Source organism: Rissa tridactyla, chromosome Z (assembly GCF_028500815.1).
Source record: "Rissa tridactyla isolate bRisTri1 chromosome Z, bRisTri1.patW.cur.20221130, whole genome shotgun sequence".
Lineage (NCBI taxonomy): Eukaryota > Metazoa > Chordata > Aves > Charadriiformes > Laridae > Rissa > Rissa tridactyla.
This window is the reverse complement of record NC_071497.1, coordinates 87,408,444-87,432,013: the sequence shown is the minus strand read 5'-3', so window position 1 is coordinate 87,432,013 and position 23,570 is coordinate 87,408,444. Positions and strand designations below refer to the sequence as shown.

General features: G+C 41.0%; 1 protein-coding gene across 13 annotated transcripts in view; it reads right to left on the bottom strand.

The window, feature by feature from the left end:
• LOC128903015 (E3 ubiquitin-protein ligase NEDD4-like) overlaps positions 1-23,570 on the bottom strand; it is a 161,494-nt gene that overhangs the window by 59,434 nt on the left and 78,490 nt on the right. The window contains exons 1-3 of one of the 13 annotated variants that reach the window (XM_054186869.1): positions 22,823-22,926; positions 22,537-22,720; positions 20,474-21,693 (exon numbers count right to left, since the gene is read on the bottom strand). The exons of 4 other annotated variants lie outside the window; for them this stretch is intronic. In XM_054186869.1, the coding sequence (XP_054042844.1) occupies positions 20,474-21,693; positions 22,537-22,720; positions 22,823-22,858 (1,440 nt within the window). In that variant the 5' untranslated portion in view covers positions 22,859-22,926. Of the gene's footprint in view, positions 1-20,473; positions 21,694-22,475; positions 22,927-23,570 lie in introns of those variants that run through there. 8 more of the 13 variants (XM_054186868.1, XM_054186875.1, XM_054186876.1 and 5 more) reach the window with 8 other exon arrangements.

The window sequence follows — 23,570 nt, the reverse complement described above, 5'->3', positions numbered from 1 at the left end:
AACCACGGAATAAAACAGAATAAATCCTGGTGGTAGTGTTTTTCCTATTGCAAATCTCGAAGGGAAGGTAGAGCAGAATACAAAGACTAGTTTATTTCCTAAACAATTATGTTCCGTTATTCATTTGTACAAAAATAAATAAATACTTACTGTTCCTTTAATAGCGTTCACAGAAACGTAATGCAAGAATAGTCTGAGTTACATTTTCGTTTCCATACTACTTTCTTTCTCAAGGCCCGGACCAGGCTGTGGTGGGGACACGCTGATGCGCAGAGCGCCTCCCCATTACGGGCTAACTTCTGCAAATTTGTCACTGACAACGCTTTGTAACCACTTGGAAACGGTAAAGAAAAAACAGGGTACTTCAGGTACATTAACAGACTCCAATAGATTTGTATGGCTTATCCTGTAGGAATTAATGATACCCCCTAGAATACTGCTGCACAGCAGAAGGAATTTATTCTCCTTCAACCACATCTATCACGTGTTAAGACTTTTACCTTAAGAGTTAACTACTGTAAACCCTCTGGTATCATTTCCATCCATTAAGGACAGTTAACGACGAACCACTGCCCAGCTGGTTCCCAGGACATTACCTACACTGGTGCACGCTTGCTCAAGACCAATGATCTTTGACAAGACCAAAACGTGTCACGTGCAGACAGAGGCCCTTCACGAATCCAACCAGAAATAAAAGACAATGTGTTTAAGTTGCAATTTCAGAGATAAGGCAGTAGCGCTCCAATCACAGCTGACCGAAAAAAGCCTATTACCTAGCAAGCGTGGACAACCAAGGCAGCTAGATCCTTAAACAGACTAAGCAAGCCACAGTACATAAGCATAAATTATTTAAATTCTAAAATATTTCTCTTGTGTTGCCACTGCTTATTTAAACATACTGAAAAACACTGGCCACCTATGCCAAGATCTAATGCATTCCTGAAACATGACTAACATCCAAAAAAACTCTGGACAATGCCAGGGAGAAGACAGCAAGTTAAAGATTTATTCCATTCGTTATAATAAAATGGCTTCCTATTTAGATGCCTCTTATAATTAAATGTGTGACACAGGAGTGCTGGAAACAGACTTCTATTTCCTCGCTCTACCATGGGTCACAGTTATAAAAGGCTGTATCTGTGACGTATGGCAAGAGTGAATACCTGCTATTATTAGTAGTGCTGCATTAGGAACAGCCTCTGGAAAGACGAGAATCCGTGTTTCTTCTGATATTGGACAGACCAAAAGGGGAATAAGGAAAGGAGAAGCCTTGGCAGGAGGATAGAGGTGATGCCTGAGAGATGCTCAAATTGGGCCCGAGTTGTGAGAGGGTGTGGAAAATAGGAACAGAATCAATGTGCATAAGTGAAAGAATGGGTAGAAAGTCTAGAACAAATTAAATGTGTTAGGACAGTTTCTGCCCCTTGTTCTATAAGACACGAAGGAATTATTGACTAAAAAAATATTTCAGAACAAAAATGAAATAATCTTCTAATGAATTTTCATTACAACTCTTCAAGAAAGAAGAGCAAAGCACAGTGAGCAGATGACACTGAAATGGACTACAGATTCACGATGTGATAATCAAGTAAGCACCACTAAGTTCCAAAGTACCCAAAATACTGCGGATGAGATCATTTCACTTGCATCCCAAGAGCTGAAATCACACTAGCGACAAATTAAAACGAACAAGTGAAGCCATAAGTTTACAGCTTCTCATTAAAATTGGGATGGGGGATCCCAACACAGCGGCCATAATGCTGAGAGAGTTGTATGTTCTTGATGACAGAAACTCATCTGTAATTGCCAAATGGAAGACAAAAAATACAGCAAAAAATGGAGCCCTTACCAGTAAGTTCCAACAGCCTGATTTACGTACTGATTTGAAGTCAGTGGCAAAAGGTGAAGTATTTGCCACCAGGAGTTCAGCTGAAGAACCACAGCTGTATTATGGAATACACTTCACCTGTTAGGGATGTTTAGCTGTATTTTTTCTTTTAACGTAAGTTTCCATAGTTGAAAAAAGATGGGACAAATGTCTCTCTGTCTTTCAACAGGTACTAATGCAGAAGGAACAGTAAGAACTGTAAGCTGCTGGGGCAATTCTGCACAACAATCTGTTCTATGACATAACAGAAACCCCTGACCTCTCCAACCTAGAGCAGTAACTTCAGCACCCGATGCTAAACGAGTATTTCCATAATAGTTAGCTGCAGTCAGGAGAGCAGCACAGAACTGCGGAAATCTCTAACTTGTCCAGCCCAGTTCATCTATTCAAAATCACCAGACTGCAGGTAACGGCATTGCATTTTGATAGTTAATTTGCAAAACTGTGTAACAAGCCAATCTCAACCTGTTTACTTCACATTGGCTTTGTCACATTTAAGAAAAGGGCAGCACTCTAAGAGCAAGTTTTCCAAAGAACTCTTGCTTAAACCCTTTTTTCTTGACAGAGTTAAATGAAGTAGCTTCAGGTTACACAAAGTACAATCTTGCATATAAACCTAACTTAATTGATGACTGTACTTTAAGTCAAGGTATCTATACATTTTAGCAGCATGAGGAGGACATAATGCTATAACCCATTCCGTGCAAGTCAAATCTTTTTAATTTCCCTGGGACATTTCTAGCAGCCAAAATTTCTGAGCCATCCACCAGCTGGAGGCCAGTCAATAGTGGAACACCCTAGGCATCGACACTGGGTCCTGGAGTGTTTAACATCGTAATTAGTGACCTGGCTGATAGAGAGAATGCACCCTCAGCAAGCGTGCAGGTGATGCGAACCTAGGAGAGCCTTGTGCTGCCATTCCGAGGAACCCGGACAGGCTGGAGAAACAGGCCAAGAGGAATCTCGTGGAGTTGAAAGGGAAACGCCACGTCCTGGCCTGAGGAGTAACAACCCCGTCGCCCAGGCAAGGCCTGGGGCTGAGCAGCTGGGAAGCTGCCCTGCAGAGCAGGGCTGGGGGACCTGTGCACACCAGCCCGAGTGTGGCCCAGCAGCACGTCCTTGCTGGGATGCAAAGGTGGCCAGTGGCCTGCTGGGCTGCAACCGGCAGCCGAGGGGCGAGCCTGCCCTCTGCTCAAAGGTCTCCAGCCTTCCCCACCTGAGCTACGGAGCCAGAAAATGATGGAAAAAAGTAACATTCTCTCTTGGTGTCAGGTTTGGAAAATGTGGCAAAGAAAACCAGCAAAGAAACGTTTGGTTTATGAAGCAGAAGAAAAGCACACAGACTACATGCAACGCTCCAGCAAACGGTATAGAACACAAACACAGGCACAACTCTTACTAGCTGAGGAGCTCCTCAATTTCCCAATGCATCCTACTCGGGCCTAGAAGCCTCTCCAAGAATGGTTTACTAAACTGTGCTTGCAATTCTTGGATGTTTCAAGATCTTAGCATTGTACCATCATCCTACCATTATTCTTTCCATTAATACTCTAACGGCTCTAAAAATTTTTACCAAGTGCCCCAATACTTTTTGCCCTCAAAGCTGTTATGCCTGCTGCCCCTGTCAAATTAAATACATAGTGCCACTGGTATGGAGCACAGAGGCTAAGGCATTTTTCACACTGTGAGTATGTTTGAGACTGCACAGAAGCATTCACCAAGGAGTCACTGTCCCTCCTATCTAACAGAGTAAACTTTATTCAAGTTCCATATTTTTGTGTATGAGGTACAGAATTTAGAAAACAATGACATTCAAAGTTGAAAAATTTTAGATGAGAGGCTAACTTGGTCAAATCAGAGAGCAAAATGAAGGCAGGTTTAAAACAGGAGAATTGTTCCAAGGAAGAGGCTGGTGGCTCCAAAGCACAAACAGCTGCACTTTACTACTTGGAACTTTCACAGAGGCCCAAAAATTCTTCATTTGCTCAGACTCATATTTAGTATTGCTTCTTGCCTGGCAGAGGGCAGCCCTGGGGCAGATGCACAGCAGCATACTGCAGCACACGGTGTTTGTCAACTGACACACAACCTACCCACAGCTACTTGTATCATACAACCAGGAATATCGGTGGGGTGTGACCTTGAAATTCCATGTTTATACTATAGAAAAATGATGATAAATCAATACAGTGGAGAGACAGAAAACATCAACAACCTTTTTTGTGACCATGTGAAGAAAATGACTAAACAGTTACGAAACTTCACAAAACCTTGTGAAACACAGTTAAATGGAAAGTACCAGATCCATCATTGTGGGATCCAATGTGGTCCAATTAAGGGTCACAGAAATGCATTTTTTTTCTTTCAGATGCGCAGAGTGGCGAAGATCTAAGATTGAGAACCTCGGTCAAGTTTCGTTGGAGCTGACTTGGAGCACCAACACAGAAGGGCAGCTGCCTTCATGTCCCCCCGCCACTGAAGAGGTGCGGTCAGGCAGACTAACAGCTTTTCCCATCTGCTCACAGCTCTATCCATGATGGACCACAGCCTCCAATAACTGCATTTCTCAATCAGCTCGATGCTCAAAGTTAGCAGCCATGAACGCAAGACATCATGCTCACAACACATGAATTCTGTCATCTTCCCCACAGAAGTGCCTATTTTATTTAAACTCACTCCTTGTGCGCTAGCAAACACCTATCTTGCTTCCTTTCAGAATTATTCCCTATGAAGTACTGCTGCTCACGTAGCTCACCTTCAAAAATCAGTAATTCACAAAACTATAGCGAAGGGATTTCTAAAGCGAAGTGTAACTGTAGCTGGGAACTATTTCCGCTAATACTGAGAAGCAAGTGAGGTAGGCTTGGTAAACTCTGCTATGGCATACAATATCAAGCAGATTAAAGAGAGTATAATTAGCTGGCCAATTGTTCATTAATATTGCTTTATGTTGCAGACACTCTGAACCACTCAAATCACAGAGCCTTTATTGTCTCTATTACCATTTCTTCTTTTCTCCTCTTCACTAATCTATTTATCCTACTTTTTTCTTTTGCTCAAAGAGATGTCCTACTTTTTCTGTTTCTTTTCCGCATCAACAGCCGTTCAGCCTTTTATTCAGACTTCTGGATTTCCCTACACATCCGTCATGACCAATTTTGCTGTGTATGTGCTTTCTTGGCAGAAAGGGATTAAGAAACAGAATCCTCAGAAAAGCCAAGTACTGTAAGAGTAAAAATGCTCTAGTGAGCTAGGGGGGGTTATATTCCCTCTAAAGCTATTCCAATGCCTATAATATATCCTGAAGAACTGCAGCAACTGAGATCCGAAAGACGTAACAGCTCAAGATGCAGAATGTATGCAACTCTTGCCAGATTAGCAACGGGATAGCAAAAAAAAAAGTTAAAAATGGACATCGCCTTCTCTTAAAACATTAACTTTTGCCTCCTGCTGCTTCTTGAAGAAGGGAGCTGAAAAGTACGACAGAAATCTTTCCTATGCTGTCTTGACCATACGCTAAAATTCGGCAGCGAAATCACAGGTTTAGAGCCTGTTGGAATGCAGCCGCCTTTGAAAAATGCTGACTGTGACTTGTATGGGAATTGAACATCGACGAAACCGAAAAAATACGAGTCATAATTTCCTTCTCTTAAAATCGGTCAAAAATGGAATTGCTATTTTAATAAAAAGCAGAGGGATCAGAGGTGCATCACTTCCATAACGCACAATGTATACATATTCTGCATACACACAGAATCCTAGAATCGCCTACGGTGGAAGGGGCCTTTAAGATCATCGAGACCAATGAGGAACCTGACACTGCCAAACCCACCACATGTGTGACAAGCAAAACAGTCCACTTTGTGAATTTTCGGACTACTGATTCTTCCCTCTGCAGCCCTTCTCCCACAACTTCTGTTCAAATTTTGTGGCCTTCTCCACATAAATAAGAACAATTTTCAAGCAAAGGACTCTGCAGCAAAGAACTCTTTCAACGGTGCAAAAATGTTCTTGAAGAACAATCATATTTTTAGTCATCCATCACACACATCATTACACTGATGTAATATTCCTCTATTACTGAATACTATTCCTGAATTTGTTTTCCTCCATATGCACACTCCCATACTAATGTCAAAGTAGCAGTAATATATAACAAAACATGACTCAAGGCGAAATAAAAGTCCCCAATTTTCCATTCAGTAGACACACTAATTTCTGCTATTTCATCCTCTCCTTAAACACGCTATACACTTGGGCATAAGCCACTATAAACAGCTCAGGGCAGCCTGAAAGACCAGTAATCCCGGCAGTGCTTTGAAATTCACTGTAACTTGACCACATAACACAAGGTACTCAAATGACCAGAGGCAGTTTTTGAAAGCCACTAAATGTTTATCTGACCCCTTGTGAACTCTTAATAAAATACTTGGCTGTACGGGCAGACAAACAACAACTAACATTTATACAAGCTACAATTCCCACTGAGAGCGCGTGGGTTACGTCCAGCTACCGGAATTACAGCTCCTTCACCTCAAAGCTGAATTTTCTTACTCTGGAGAAGGTGCATCTTTATTAGCAACATCCAAGAAAATGGCAATTGAAGTCAGCCTCAGTAAAATGTAGGCTTTTGTTTAGAAATTACACGCTAGAGCTCCAGTAGTACTTTGAAAATTCTGTTCCTCCTAACTGATGTGTGAGTGTCCTATAAATCGCCAGGGCTGAAAGGGAGCAGAAGTCCCGTTAAGCACCTTCTCCAAGTATTCCGTTATATTACATTAGGACCCATCAACATGTTTATCTTGGACCGTGATGCAGCGCTTTAGGTATGTGGCTGATGGGAAGAACTGTAGACTGAGGTTAATCAACAGAGAACAGTGACAAAGGGAAAAAAAAGTCGTGAAAGTATGAGGAGGCAGAGAAATGAGATAGCAGTAACGGAATCAGAGAAAGCATGCTGACATTTATTCAGACTAAATTTTCCAACGCTACTAAGTACGTTCTTTCAACCATCTGATCCGAGTAGCACTTATGTTCAGGAAGGCATTAGACTTGGCAATGTAGTATTTTTGCTTTAATGATTTTCCTACAGTTAAGGAAAAAAACCAAAATACATAGTAAGAATTCTAAATGCCAAGTTTATCTGACCCAAGAATACATTATACCTGCTATTTATTAGAACACTGAGGGGAAACACTGCTATGGACTGACTAGAGAGAAATAGAAAACTACTGTATGTTGAGGTCATTGAAATGCTGATTAGTGGACAGTTAACTAAGGCAGTCTTCTTAATTTCTTTAAATGAATGATCATTTACAGTAATACATGCTCAACCACCTTTTTTCTTGCTGAGACAAAGAACCTTGAGACCTGCTAAATTTTAAAGGTTAGAAATAACACATTTGTTCCTGACAGAAAGGCCAGCCAAAAATTACGTTGACTTACTGGTCTTGAACGTATTCAGTTCTGAAACAGGCATGCCCATGCTGCTACAAGAGCTTGTTCAGAAGCCCCTTTGCAACTGGGGTTATATTTTGCACAGAGGAAGAATGCAGTGTCTTATTTTATACTTTAAATTGTTTGATGAATTATACTTTTACTAGACTATTCCTCAGAAGTGACCTTTTGGAGAGTTCACCTACAAACAATCTACATTCTTACCCTAGCTCATACCTTACGACAGGCAACCAAAACCATATTGATTTTAACTATTTCCTTTGGTCAATGATTTTTTCCTCTAATATAACTTGTTTCTGATGGAATTTAGGAAGGTATGAAAATTCAACTTAGAATAACGTGAATTTTTGTGTAATTAACTCTCCAAGAAAAGGATAGTTACTAGTTCATGTAGATCAATCAATAATATTTACTGCAAGGTTTTTATGGTGGGCAATTACTACTATACGTTTCAGTCAGTAAAAAACCCGAACAGCAGATAACTGGTAATACACACTCTCAGGGTGAAAAAGAACACAGGGAAAAAAACCTTGAAACATTTGTTTCATGTTGTGAACGTTTTTTTAAAATCAGCTACCAGTCTATTTTGTTTGTATCCTGAAATTCTGCACAAGGAGTTGATGTTTATATATATTTTAAATTTGATTATAAGAAAAAGCAGGAAGGCCAGAGCTCCAGAAATATTTGCTGCAAATGTTTGTCAGGAATGCTAATCCCCATAAACTCAGGAACATAACAAAAGGCAAGCAAGCCCCCTCTCCAGCTCCAAGCTCACAGGGTCTCATTTGGAGGAGACGGCATTTGCTGCGGAAGGGAACACAACACAAGGCAAACACACACAGCAGCCCCATGGAGAATGGAGCTGGCGCTACAAACCAACAACTCCACATTCTTTTCTCCCTCTTCTTCCCGCATCTGTTTTGGCTGGCATCCAACACAAGAAATCCAAGGATGGCACCTGCCCAAGCCAGCGCTGCTCCAACGCACTGCGCAAGGCACAACCCAACCCGAAAAGCAGGCCACGGCTCCCCAGCTTAGGGCCAGGAGTGGCAATATCTGTGGAACTGCCGCCTGAAACAGCCCAGTGGGAACCCCCCGGGGACGGCTCCTGCTCTGTCACCCCCAGATCCCCGCTCCTGCTCTTCGGGAACAGGCTCAGGGCAGCGCGCAGTGGGTCACGTAACAAATAAATCAGTACCAAATGCTGATCGTAGCAGATGTAAAAAGAATCAAGTATTTTGAAGCAACATGTGGGGAACAGGTCACACGCAAGCTCTGGGAGGCAACGTGTGTTTCACAAACAGCACTTGCAGGCTTGGGATTTCCATAAGGATGGAAGGGGCTGTTCTCCCATGTGACGCTTTCAAACAGACGTACCTTCTCACGTACTCCACAGGTCCAAAGGTTAACTGCCTGCCCTGCTTCCATGTGCTCCTAGCATCATGATAGAGACACTATTGAAGGTAAGGTAACACCCCGTAACTCCAAATATTTATTACTATAAATTAGGCGTGTATTGTAATAACACCCAGGTTTTAGGAACAGGAAAAATTAGGCAGGATTGGTAAATTTCAAAGATATCAGGCCCTGCTGTGGGGTAAAGATGCATCCATTTAATGGAAAATTAAAATATTTTACATTTTTACGTACGGATACACTCTGCAAAGTTGGGCAAGTATTTAATTGTATCGAATTCACACTATTTACAAGTCTATATATAGAGAGCAACCAAATTCTCTACAGAAACCCTTCTCTATCCCCTTTTTTTATTTCTCCTAAGTTAACACAAAACTAAATAGGAAAAAAACTAGCACAATACAATGTTAATTCCCTAACATAAAACCACCACAGGGTTTACTGTGGGGATGGCAACAGTAAGACACAGTCAGTTCTCTCCTTAAATTTAAAGCAGATAACGTTTGCTTTCACTTAGGATGTTTGCATTACGGCGTATATTGTAAGGCCAGAAAGATACTAAAAAGTGGTGACATCAGACAAAAAGAAATCTATTCAGACCAGTTTCCCACATCCGAATGGCTACTGTGAGGCTTTCCCATACTTGGCTACTGTATCATTACCCACAAAGCCCACATCTGCAAAGAACAAAAACGTTATCTTCCCTTGCTCAGTTAAGATCAGATATTTTAATACAGTAAATTAAACATGTAATAGATCTCAAATAATGTCACCACAAATTAATTGATATCTGAAAACCCCTTTGGTTCTGGCTTTAAGCACCAAATTGTAGCTGCTTTTTTGCATTTCATACTGAAGTTGCTGGTATACAGCCACACTTCAGAGAAATGGCAATTGTTTGAATATAGGAATACTACTTGTTTCATTATGAAAATTTTATGCCCAGAATTGGCTCACAAAAGCATATTTAGGCCACAGATAACATCCAAACTGATAATTAATTGTTTTAAACTGCTTCCATTGTAATTCCTAATATTCCTCATTTTACTTGTTATTTTTCAGTGCTGTGCATGTGACTGCACACAACTGGAGAGTAAAACAGGCAGCAACGTCAGAAACCAGGAGAGACTGACTATTCAGTGGACATACATTAAGAGGCGAAAGTAACCGCAAAGTTGGCAACAGATCCGTTTTCTAAAATTCAGAACCAGAAGATTAGTCCTAAAATAAAATGTCTGTCTTTGAGGTGCTTACTGAACCACAGTGCCATAATACTGTTCATCCTGGAATCGTAAGAAAATCTTCCACGTATTTCTGAATGTAAATCAATCAAACAAGCAAGCATTAAGTACGTTAATATCTCCCTATCAAAGAAACAGCAAAGCCTGCCTTTTCAAAGGTGTAGCAGGCCCAGTAGCAGCAGGAAAATGCAGACAGATTTGCATGTCTCCTTCAAAACAGTTTTTCTTCCCTGATGGTTGCTATGCAAATAGAAGCAACCTTTTATTGAGAGTACAGCTTGTCCTTTTAGATGAACAACCGTCTGCAGCACATTTCCTTCATTCAGTAGCATTCATTTACTGAATCTTTCCCACAGAGAAGTGTGTTTAGAGAAAGCGCAATTTACAGTTCAGAGTGGTTTGGGTTTTTTCCTTTTTTCCCCACAGCTGAATGGTAACATTTTATCTAGAGTAGGAGACAAAGCAAACAATCTGCAATATGTTGGCAATATATAAACAAGCCGAACTAATTATTTACTTTAAAATATGTGGGAATTTAAAATTCTTCCAACGCCTCAAAAAGACTGATAATTGCAGAAGTGGACAGGCATAATCCTGAGGACTAGAGGACCTGCTACCACTTTTGAAGATGTTAGAAATTTCTGCATGCTCACCTGTCAGTAGAGAACCGACTGAAATATATAGCGAATTGAGAGCTACAGACTTGTCACTGAGCAAATGGATTCTGCAATGTAGGTCAGATTGGTCACGATTTAGCCCCGTACCTTCAAATCATACAAACCAGCTAAAATCTTGTATTAATGCCTGAACCTTCAACACACGTGTGCGAAACGCAAATGAGCTGAACTTCCTGGAAGATCAGGCAAGGATCCCTCTGCTACCTTCACTACACCTTTTAGTTGACCGTGGTTATGATCCGTTCTTTACAGGAAGCAATTCGCCCAGCTGGTTTCTCATTTCTGCTGGTAGGTTCTCTCTCAACCTGTTCCGTGACTCACCCAGAGCCGGCTGAGAGCAAAGTCACACGGCATCCAAAAGGGCGTCTCACAAGACTGGACGTGAATCGGGAAAGCTGATAATGTCACAAGTACTGTAAACTATATAAATAAATAAAATCTTCCAGAGTTACGCTGCAGCTTAATTAGAGTGCCTTGTAGAGTATCGCTTGCAATCCTACACCGTAAAATGTCAAATATTACAAAAAACCTTCATGAGTCTGTCTAGGGCTGGGACCCCAGATTATGGATTGCTGAACTCCGAAATGCTGCCTGTGAGTAAACACTCTGCTCCATAACTGCAAGCTGCATCACCAACCATACCGCAAGCCTTTCCCAACAAGTAGGGGTCACTCATGTTTATGATAATTCAGTGTGCTGGCAAGCACCCTCTGATAGAGCTTCTAAAAATAATGCAGTGTTCGTAACGCAGCAACTACGGCAGCCTCCACTCCCAAAGCTTCGGGCAGGGAGCACGAGGCTGCCTGTGTGCGAGCCGAAGGAGATTCTGCTCCACTTCCCAACAATAAAGTCGAGTTCCACTTTCACAGAATTTGAAGCAAATAAATACCTTGTAGCAACATGATGCTGTGAATATAAAATCATGCTTGAAGCACATATCAAATGACTAAATGGTTAGCATTATTTGTAATTTAAAGTCTCTACCCCACTAAGTATTGAAAGAAAAATGTATTACTGGTAAAATGCACAAAACTTAAATTAGAGGAGTTTTTCACCATCCAGGATGATACGTGCAAAATGTAATGGATATAATTCTTAGCTTTGATAACAACGCTTAAAATTTTATTTAGCAATGTGAAAATATTTTAAATAATTGTGATTTAATGTAATCCCTCAAATAATATTGCTATTCCCACATCTTGATAAGCTGTGGGTTTTAGTAACAGGATGTGAAGTAGAAATACTTTTAAAAGCAGAAAAGCTTTTTTCTTTTTAAATTATGTAAACTGTTTTAAACACTCAGGAGGTAAAACTTAGGCTATAACTTTCTCAAGAAGGATTAGTATCAGCCTCTAATGTCTTGTTTGAAAGGATTTTCACTGTTTGATTAATACCTTCCTTTTCATTTTTAAAGTAGCTTGCTTTTGACAATAAAAACATTTAAGATACCATGTTCCAGAATTTTATGCTTGTATGTGTCCAGCGATTTGTTGAATACTAAAGTGAATGCTGAATATGTAGGCTCCTGTTGCCTTATTATAGACAACGATTACTTATTATTCTTTGCCGTTAAAAAAACCAACTGACCAAAACTCTTTACGTAATAGGACTAAGAGTATAAGATGTGCAAAGGCGGCCAGTCAGGTCATAGAAATTTATAGCTGAATCTCTCTTTTACTGAAGATAAAAATCCCACCTTATAACAAAGTTTATATTCTCTTTTCCTTTTCTAGCGTACATCAAGCCTGGAAATGCAAGTCACCCAGGAGGTTATTCTTTTCAGCCTGGTGTGAAAGGGAAGATGAAGCATTCTACCAAAGCGACTGCAAAACTCCGCATTTACACCACAGTATACAGGGCAGTCGGGATTTTATTTGCACAACTCATCTCATCAGAAGCAAGTTTTTCATTAGACTTTCCCGTCCAACACACTGTACCCCCCTGCCCCCAGGGCCTGAGCAGCCAGCACACCACAGACCTGAAGAAGGGAGGGGTATTTTGGTAGTGACAGTGCCTGGGACCTCAGCTCTAGCATTTGCTGCTCCCACATGTGTAAGACACAGCCCAGCCTTTTGCTAGGTTTATAGCATCAGATGATTTAACTAGAGCAAGGATGAGGTTTTTCCTTTTTATTCATTCATTCTTTTTGGAGACAGAAACCTGCATAGTCATACTGCTGATTTTATTAATATATTTTTCTGTACATAATTTCTGACTTCTGGAAGCTAACAATGTCATCCTGTTAGATGAAAAAACAGATAAAAGCACCAGATTTTAGATTAGCGTATGCAGTAACACCCTTTACAACAAGATTTAATCTGGAAACTAAGTAAACAGGATAGATTGGAATTTAGAATAGCTTTCTGAACTAGAGCAGTCATGAAATGTGCACATTCCTAAATTCTTCATTACTCGACGGATTTTCTCAAATAAGAAAACAGCTAAATAGTACAAAAAGCAATCAAGACTCTGTATCTGGTTTATTATCCGCAATTTTCTGTGGCTAGATCTGTAGCAGAGCTGCTCTGGCTGGCACCTTCATTGTTAAGACTGCGTCAGCATTTCCATTATAAATTGAGGGCCTTATAAACTCAGCTTTACAGAGATCACTGTGTACTGAAACTCAGACACAATTTTTCCACGCAGAAGCAAATAGTTTATTACTGCTATTAAAAAGCGATGTTATTTCCATCTCTTCTGCTCGATGTTTTATTCTTATTTCTTTACAGAGAAATACCAAAAAGTTACAGCTTTCAGGGAAAAAAAAAGCCAAACAATAAAATGCAGAATTTTTTCCCGGGGAACTATGAGAATGTGTAGGGACAGGGTAGACAGCACTGCCAATTCTTGACTCTCTAAAAACTTGTCTGAAAATTACGTGCGAGCTCATCTGTACCACTTCCAATGTGCTATTTGTCCTCCACTCACACGGGGAAAAGACATGACAAGACCAAAAATCAGTCTGCTCCTCGGTACTTTCCGTCTTGTCACACCAGCTTCTGCTCTGCACGTGCCTGAACCCGATGGCCTGCCCCTGCCAGGGCAGGGAGGTCTCTTCAGAACAGATGTGCAAGCTGATGGAAAGGCTAATTAGGAAGGGGGCCAGGTGATTTCTGGAGGGAAGTAAGAAAAGAAAGAAAAAATGAGGGGGGTGTGTCTGGTTCTTTTCCACATGAGCGAAATGCCCAAAGTGGGCTCTAGACCAGGGCGGATCCCTGAACAGAAAAGGATGAGAAAAGCAGTAATCTCTAGGCACAGGCTACTGTGGTCAGGAGATACTTTCTTGCCGTGCAACTTAGAGGTCGGCTTCTTGGGGAGATAGGAGGGAAGAAGAATCGGTTTTGTCCTCGACAGAAAACCTAAAAAGACTTGAGGGATGGACTTCACCTCTACCTGCAGATGTCAACAAAGTCCTCGCCTGCGCAGGACAGAGGCTTTCCAGGTAGGCATCTGCACTCCCTGTAGAGCAACTGGAGAGACAGGATATTCATACCACTGTTCATTTGAACTATTTTAAACACCTAGCTAAGGGCAACAGGAATTATGTTCTAGAAAGTCCAGACAGCAGGCCCTGAAGTAGGTCTCCAAACTTCGACACGTGCAATAGAGAAGAGCGTTAGTCCTGCATAGCACGGCTGAGAAAGCAGCCTCTGAAAGGTGCACAAGACTTTCCACGCCGTTCACCTACTGATGCCTGTGGCAGGGCAGCTGCACTGGTTCAGCTCTTCTTGAAGAGACTTGGGAAGAAACGCTTCTGACATAGCTTTTGCCTGTTTTAAAGACCTCTGAATTTTCAAGAATATGCTCCTGGTATAACGAAGGCTGGCAAATAAACTGTTAACAATTTGGCTTTCCTTGGTTTGTACCATTTAGACTGCTGTACCTCTGCAGTGGAAGCTGCAGCCCTCCGAACTTCCCGCACAGGCAGCTGCCGATGTGCCTGCATGGATGGGTGCACGGACAGACAGAAGGAGAATCTCTAATGCCAACTGAGTTTTCGCTCTACGCAATAGATCTTACTGGAGTGGCTGCTGGTTCTAATATACTTCATCATCCGTGAGAAAACAGGACAGACAGATAAACAGTTCCATATTCCTTAGGAACAGGGTTTGTCCCATTTTTGTCTTTTTATTCTTTGGAGTACTTGGGCAGACTTGGAGAAGAGAGTTCTCTGGACTTGGCTCAGAAATTGTAAGAGAAGCAATTAAACCTTTTTTCCAATTCAAAAGCACCACCATTTCCCTTATCAACTCAAGTCCCAGCAAAGTATCAGCGTGGGGGCTAGTTAAAGATGATGAATGATGTTAAATTAAGTGCTGAATACCCTGTCAAGGGCAGGCTGGGGAATGACCACAGAAGTGGGCAAGAAGAGCCACCCTAAAAGAGAAAATTAAGATCTCTATCAACTGCATTAGCTAATGTGAAACAAATGAACTCTTGCAATGCTTAATGGGGGGGAATCATTTTCATTTCATCTTTAAAGATTTGCATCAATTTTTCTTGTGCTAATCAGCAATACGTAAACCATTTGGTGTCTCAGTACTATCTCAGGAAAGAGACTTTCAGACTTTGCCATAGTTTACAGTGAAACACTGAAGGATTTTTTTTCTTTTTTTTTTTAATCAAATGGATCAGTTTATATACAAAAGTAAAAATCCAGAAAATTCAATCCAGAGTTGAATTTCATACTAACCAAAACATGGCTTATATTTTGCAAATCACACTGCTAAGAAATGCAGAACAATGTTATTCCTCCACTGCCCTTTTTAATTGTCATACAGTGGTACCTGCCTTAGAAATGAAGGCTTAGCACAGGGCAAGTGTGGAGAATTGCTGCTTGAGCATTAGAGCCAGGACAGAGTAGAAATTTGAAACAAATGGGTAAGGAAAGGAAATACTATGGTAGAGATACAGCTTAAAGATACTGCCAACCGAAGCTCCTCTACAAATTCATCATCTTCAAAGGACTGCGCACAATGAAATTTATTTCATTTTCTTTTGCTTCTTGCAGCAAAGGCTTAGCTAGTAACAGTGATTCAGATGTTTCTTCCTCGAATATCACTGTGCACAGAAAACTATCTCCAGTTAGAGAACGGTGATCCACAACACTGAGTAGTAACTCCCGAGGCAGCCATATATAGAAATATAAAGAAGATAGTGGCACTAAAGCAGATACCTGCTATTGAAAACACTGTAATTTGTGAGATTGTCTAAAGAATAAATATTCAAGCTAAAAAAAGCACAATGTTGGACATCCCTTAACTAGTATTTATTTTTAATTTAAATGTATTACAAATTTTCCAATGTGTGAAATTGAATAAAACTGCATTTCCCTCGTTTGATTTTTTTTTTCCCCAGCTGTGGAAAAAAAAAAAACCACAAAACTATCCCAAGACTTCCGTATTCACAGACTATGAATATCACAAAGCATGGTGTGTCAAGAGCTTTTGACCAAAAACAGGATCACAGTAAACACCAATCTATAAGGCAAGTTAATTGGCATTTTTCCCCTTCTATTTGATAATATATGATATAGTACGTCATGATCACGTCCCCTTTCTGACAAATTGCTGTCAATACAGACAGCTGATGGGTCAGCCTTGTATCATTTTCTGCATGGAGAATCTGTATGCATTTCTGGACACAAGCTCCTATATATCTGATATTAATTCACAGGCCAACTAAGGTAGAAATCTCGTAGTGTCTCAGTATGTAAGGAGGGTCTATAGAAGTGCTGAATTCTTTAGATATACATTTCTAATCCTAAAGAGCAGAAATGTGCATCTTTTATATACACAATTTAACATTAGATACTATTTGAGTAACACCGTTGAAGACCAGCAAATTTTCACCAGCAGCTCTTCTAAATCAATCAACAATCTCATTGACCTGTTTTCTCTTAGGTCAAGCCCACAAATAAATAGTCCCCAATATGATTAAACAGATTTGACTCGTAGCTCTCCTAGTGGGATGTGAAAGAGGATGGTTCAAGGTTTAAAACTCACATAGTAGTAGCAATTTTCCAAGTGGATTACTATCTGTTCTTCGCAAAGTTTTGCCCTGGGAGAAATCTATTCCCACTGACAGGAAATCACTAAGGTAAGAAGGGGTTACTAGCAACCTTTTTACGCTGAGGAGGTATCACTGAAACTAAGAAAAACGGCGAGTGGAACCAAGAGGAGCATTAATCTCCTTTAGAAAAATTAAATTGTCAAAATCTGTTATGCCATAATATAATAATGCATTAAAATACATTTTAATTACGTTTTTCTCATCTGCATTGCGGTCATGCAATTGCCAGTTGCTAATTACTAATTTTGTAGAAGGATTCTAGCAAACAACTCTGCCTTTCCCCTGCACAGTTTTATCAACTGAAGCTGGCTCTGCTCTAGGTGATAAAAATTATTCCTGATCAAACACAGAGCTCAGCAGCAACACAACTGAAGTTCTCTGCCTCAACGACAGGCAGAGGTCTCCCACGAAAGCATTTCCGTTAAAACAGCAGCACTGGTACACCTTTCCCCACCAAAATTCAGGGTATCAACAGAAGCACGAAGTTTTGCATGAGCTCCAAGGAAGGGCAGAGAGAGGCAGGACAGTGGATGTTACAGCTTTTGGAGAGGCAGAGGAGCAGCGGTTCTAGTGCCTTAATTCCCCTGAGTTCCACATTCTTCAGAGGACCTTTTTAGCCACTTCCCACAGAGTCCCTATGAAAGCCACCACGTGCACTGCACGTGTTCACCAACCTGCTTCCGCTTTCGTGTAAAGTAACTTTTGCCAAAGACAGAGTCTCAGCTGGTCTCAGAGGTCAGGCAACCCGTCGCTGGTCTGCCACACAGCACCAGCCTGAAAGAGGCCCACGTCAGAGGTGCCCACGTCCAAGTCTTCTGGGCACCGCGCAACCCAGAACCCTTCCTGACTGCTGAACTGCTCCTTTGGGTTTACATGCCCCAGTCCCAGCTGCGATCTTTAGGAGCATAAGTAGACTCTCTGTACTTTCACAACAATATTTATTCTACAATTATTTTTAAGGAAGGAAAATAAAAGCCGAGTTGTGAGAAATGAAGAGTCGAGAGTTAACTAAATATAATTCAATACTAGTACTACAACATTTTGTTAAGGCACTTTGTATTTTTATCACAACAAAGATGCCTTTGTCAGGTCTCTGAAACAGTTGTCCAAGACATGAGATTTTTGAAGTGTTTCCCACAAATACAGCTATGCACTCACAGCCCCCAATTATAAACAATGTGAGTATTTGTTATATGCCCCAGTACATACACACGCTTCCCAGTAGCCTACTGCATTACATATAAATATCATCGTAGTCAAAGGAATTTGTAACAAGGCTTCCAAATAAAATTTTTCACAATTGGACATAAGCTCATACTTTACTTAATATTTTATAATGACTTGTAATGAAATACATCCTGCTTGCCCCAAACCGCTTCTGTCTAAAACAGAAGATATTTGAAAGGTCATAAACACTTGGGAGCAGTAGGACTGCAGACGCCCGCCTGAATGTTTGCACTCAAGATAAATACGGCTGTAGCAGCTGCTCACAGCCCCAGGCCCATGCCCGATATCAATCAAATACACACCAACTTGTTTAACTGCAAGAGATGAGATTTTTTTTTTTTTTAAGCTAACAACTATAAAACATGACAACTTTTCCCCTCAGCTTAATAGAGCAAATATTTCAGGCACACCCTTGCTTAGTATCCTAGGTCCTCCAAACAAACTTCTGTGGGATAGATTAAAAATGACACCTTACTAAAGAATGTTTTATATGTAGACAAAATAAAGCAAAACTTTCACCAAAATGCTTTCATTGCCCACACTTCCTGTGGCATCTTGCCTAGCCAATCACCTCTACCCACAGTATTTCTGGGCTTACTACAAATATGAGAAAACACCACAAAAAAGTTTTAAGTTTCAATTAATTATTTATTTTTGAAGCTTTTTGTACTAAAGAATGCAAGTACCATTTGGACTGAGCGCCTGTGTGACTGCCATGCTTCACGGCTGACTAAATTGATTTCCCATGGTAACTAAAACTAAGAGCACACAGGAACAAATTTCATAATTCTCCTCTGGAAACACTGAAGTATGTCTTTGGTATGTGAATCACTACTACAGTGAAGATCAAAGAAGTGACTTTGGGGGGGCACATCTCTCTCCTGTAGGAAAATGAAAAGTACTGCAGAGACAGTGGGGCACATCTCTGCAAGCTGCACAGCCCTGTAGAGCTCTGTTTGCTGTAGTACCGGGTTTGACACACTACAGCTACTTATGGAATTGGTTATGGTGCTTCTCCGTAACAGCTATGACCGGGAAGGAACAAGGGATAATTAACAGGAAAGGGAAAAATCAGACATACTTTTTTTCCCCTTCTGTTTCATTTTTAGTTTGAGAGTTAGATTCATTTTAGTATGAGAACGCTCAACATACTGTACTGCATACATGAAAGTCAAATGAAGAAAAAAAATCAGTGACGTATCTGCATTCCAAATTTTCCTGCTGAGATGTTCTCAGGCTGGCAGGAGAGACACTATGTACTACTTAACAAAACTGCTAGCTTACAGAGACGGAAATAAAACCTGTAACTGGCAAGGGTTTTTTTTTTTTATTTTACTTTTTTAAAATAAAAGCTTAGCACAACTTTGTGATTGTCTACTCACAATGTCTACTGAAAAACTAAAGAGAAGGTTATACTGGAATAACTTTAGGACTCTCAGCTTTTTGAGAAGAAAGCTGCAGAGTCATCAGAGAGGCCTGCTGCAATGAGCAGCTGTCCCTGTGCTACGTTTCATCGAAGGAAAGCGCAGAGAACGAGCACACGCGGGCACTGAAGACCAAAATCTCTTCTAGTGACACTGTTTTCACAGCTGGAGCCAGAGTGCTTACTATTCTATATACAGCATCACTCGGCTTAGGAACTCAAGTGGGCAGTGTTAGATTGCACAGGAAAGCAATTTAAGCAAATGACTAATCTAAACCCTTAAGTTTCATTCCTACTTTGGTCTTTTCAAAAGTGGCTTAAAAACATCGATCTTCTCCCCTTATAACGAAAAAAAACCAGAAGATTAATTTTGTCATCTTAAAGCAAAATCAAGGCCAATACAAACAACAAGCCAGTCTACTAAGTTGTGCTGAGCTACTTGTGCAGTTGTTTGATTAGGACTTGTGGCACACAAAAAAGAGGACGTGTTTTTAATTTCCAGAAGGCCAAAAAAAAAAAAAGACTATAAGATTTTTTTTTTTTCCTAATTTCTTGGTACCTTATCTGCTAAGTCAATATCTTGATTGGAATTATTGTAAGATTTCTAGAGTCTTAGCAGTCTTCCTATAGTCTTATTGCATTACAATAGACATTTTAAAATCGTGAAGTACGCACGCATGTATATTATACTTAGAAATTGTCAAAGTAGTTGTTTTTAAAAACAGAGCATGAAGAATTCTTCATGCGGCAAGGTCTCAGCCACCTAAATTAACACGAGCACTTAATTTGCCATTTCAATGTTCTGATTTTTAGAAGTCTTTCCAGCTGATATAACACTGAATTAAGAAAACACATGTGACATTAGGATCTCAAAATATTACACTGGGTGTAATCATTAACTGAGAGCAAAGTTACGTTAGATTAGAAATAGAGATGATTCGTGGCTTGCTCCAGAGAAATGCAGAACATTCTAGTGCTAACAATGGAAGTGCTTCAGTTGCCTCAACCCTAGAAATGCCTTTCTACAGCAATCCTGTATTTTATAGCATAGCATACTCAGCATCATACTTACCGCGGTGCTGGCTGTTGTAGGACCAGGGGTGCCACGACCCTCTTTACCAACAACCTGATTTTGTTCTTCAGGACCACGGGTGACAAGAATTCTGAAGTGCTGCTGCCTCGTGTTTTGATCTGGTCTGATTTTAAACAAGCATCCCTGCCCTTGAGGAATCCGCTCTACTGAACTGCTTCTAGACATTTCCGACCCGTTCCTGCCATTTCCATGCAGCTCTGAATTCAATCCACTATTTGCAGGGCTAATTTCTTCTGTTGGTGGCTGGACAGGGTAGGAAGTACTCCTTTCTAGCCGTATCCGAGGATACCTGACCAATCTGTCCCCTTTTGTTCCAGTAAAACCAAAGTTATATTCGCCTCCTGCACCTGTACCACTTGCCTGCGGTTGCTGTAACTGGAGAACAAAGAACTTTTTCCCTGAATTTGCTGACATATCTGGCACATGTTGCAAAGACCAACGCCGGGGTTCAGGGGTGGGTGCATTATTTTGAGCCTCAGTACCAAAGGGTAGTAGAGTAACCTGAGGCACATCTGCACTTGAAGCCCGATGCTGAATCCTCACGCCACTTATGTTTAAGCCTGAAGCTGCTTCATTTACCTCACCTTCTTGGGTAGTTGATGAAGCATCCTCACTCTGGTTGTTAGAAGGAATAGTACAAAATATTCTACGATTACAGCAAACAGTTCCATTAATCTGTTGCCCTAACTCTTCCGTCAGGCTGGGCGGAGAATTTTCAGGAGTCACCTCTGGACTGTTTGGAGAACGGTTTTCAACAGGGGATGCATAATGCTCCCTGAAGTCCGAGAATTTACAAGGAAGCGTTTCCTCAGGCGATTCCAGGGTTGCGCACTCGTCCGCGCAGCCGTTCGCAGCTTTGCGCTGAAGAGAGATCTGCATTGACGAGCTTCTCGTTGGACGCACATCAATACTGTTCAGCAGCTGGGGAATAAACATGGATGTACTCCTTTTTAAGGAGCCCACTTCTTGCAAATCACTGCCACCACCATAATCTGCTCCATGTCGGGAGAAGGCGTGAGGACTGTTTCTTCTTGGCAAAGTGTGGAATGCCATGAAAATGTCATCTTCTCTCTCCCGGTCGAGGATCTCCGATTCGGGGGCTGTGTTGCTTCGCCCAGAGCCAAAATGAAACCGCAGCCGATGGGCCATGGTTTTACAGAGAGAAGAAAGGGAGAGGGAGAACAGCAACAATTCAGGCACTGCCAGAAGTTAAAAACCAAAGACATAAACTCCAAGAAAAAGTGTCCCATCTGCCAAACTGTTAGCACTGCAGCCCTGATAGCGACAGATAGCAGAAATAGCCCAAGTGGCAAGCAGCATTCCAGGCATGATTGGGTAAGAGCAATCAGTGCTCCTACACACTGGGACATAGGGTAGGATGGTGGGAGTCACGTGGCCTGGTTCCCCCTCTCCAGTGTAAGCTAGTGGGGGTTTGGGGTTTTTTTCTTTTCTTTTTTTTTTTTTTTTTTTTAATGCCAGCAAGAGCCTGAAACAGCACCTTCACAGCTGCTCCTTTTCCATCAGAGAGGAGCGGCCCCAGCGGGAGAGCTCTCACAGCTGACTAAGGCAGCGAACATACTCGGCACCGCTATAAATCTAAACCACATCATATTCACACGGCACATTTGTATAAAGCACACACACCAAAATTTAACTACAGCAAAACCACTCAGAGTTAGTGCTAAAAGTTTAAGTCAACTCCACAGGCAAATGAGAAAAATTATTTCACGCTTAACATTTTGGTGTGTGTTACAGCATTAGGCTATCATGGCAGAACACGAGTAAATATAGCACAGTTATGCTTTCAGTTTTAACTGAGCTCATAACATCATTAAGCAACAAACTTCTTGCCTTTAAAAAGCCACAACTTTTACATTGCCCCTATGAATGCAATATAACCTACGCTACCCTGCGCAGTCCCTTTTAAGAATTAGAAATTACAACAAACAAAGCAATCGTACATATGGCAAAGATTTCTCACACAATAAAAACAGCAGGAATGTGCAAGATGGCAGGAGACAAAGTTTCTTTTTCAGTTTTACCAGCCAGTGAAGACGAGGGAAAACCGGAGACGGGTGTTGCATGTCGTTTTGTACCGATTTGTCTAAAACACCGTACAGAAACTCTGCCCATTGCTGGCCAGCCTCCAGTGAGAAAGTTAGCAATATTACCACGAGTGTGATTGCCAGCACGGAGTACAGTTACGCTCTCCGAGAGCCAAAAGACCTCAGAAGAAGAACAGACAAACAAGATACACCAAAACATAAACTGAACACCCTAAATCAGCTCTATTACAACGCAGAAACTCAGCGGTCTGAGAATACTCACATTTGAAGAGTGCTCACAATTGCACTCATAGTGCATACTGGAAAAGAAACTGTTTAACAAGAAGCGCAGCTTCGTTTCAATACATGGCCATTTGTTCTCCGGGAGAACTTCAAGGCCTAAGTTTTGACAACAGCTCTGAAAATTTGTAGGTGGAGGGTCAATATCGAGACATTTAAACCTCTGTTTGCAAGCAGCTTGTTTTCAAAAGACAGAAAATGACAAATCGCAAGAGAAATGGAAGCTTAAAACGATAAAACTGCCAACAGACAGCACAATCCCCTATTGTTTTAAGTGGACTATGAGCCAACAAGAAAAACATGAATCACTTCTACAGTGCAACAGTATTGTACACTGCCTTGTGGAAGCACAGGTGTTGGTATCATTTTATCTTATTTTTCAGATAAAATGTATTATCCAAGGACACAGTCTCTCTTTGCCAGAAGATGAAGCTCGCATCATATATTCTCTATTTTGATTGGGAGACAGAAAGGGAAGGACGCACTGCAAAGACAGAAAGTGCTTCGATAATTTGGGAGCATGAAGAAGAAACAAAGTTCTTGCAATAAAAACCACGCAAGCATTGACAATAAGTTTTTCAGAGTAAAGCAAAAATAATCAGTTGAATGACTCCTCAATTCTGTAAACATAACCTGATGGAAATCTGCTGCTCTAAAAACCCCAATGTACTTGCTTTGCCAGTAGCTCAGAACACCTTCTGGAAGGAAAAAACAGCTCCTAAGGCCCAGCT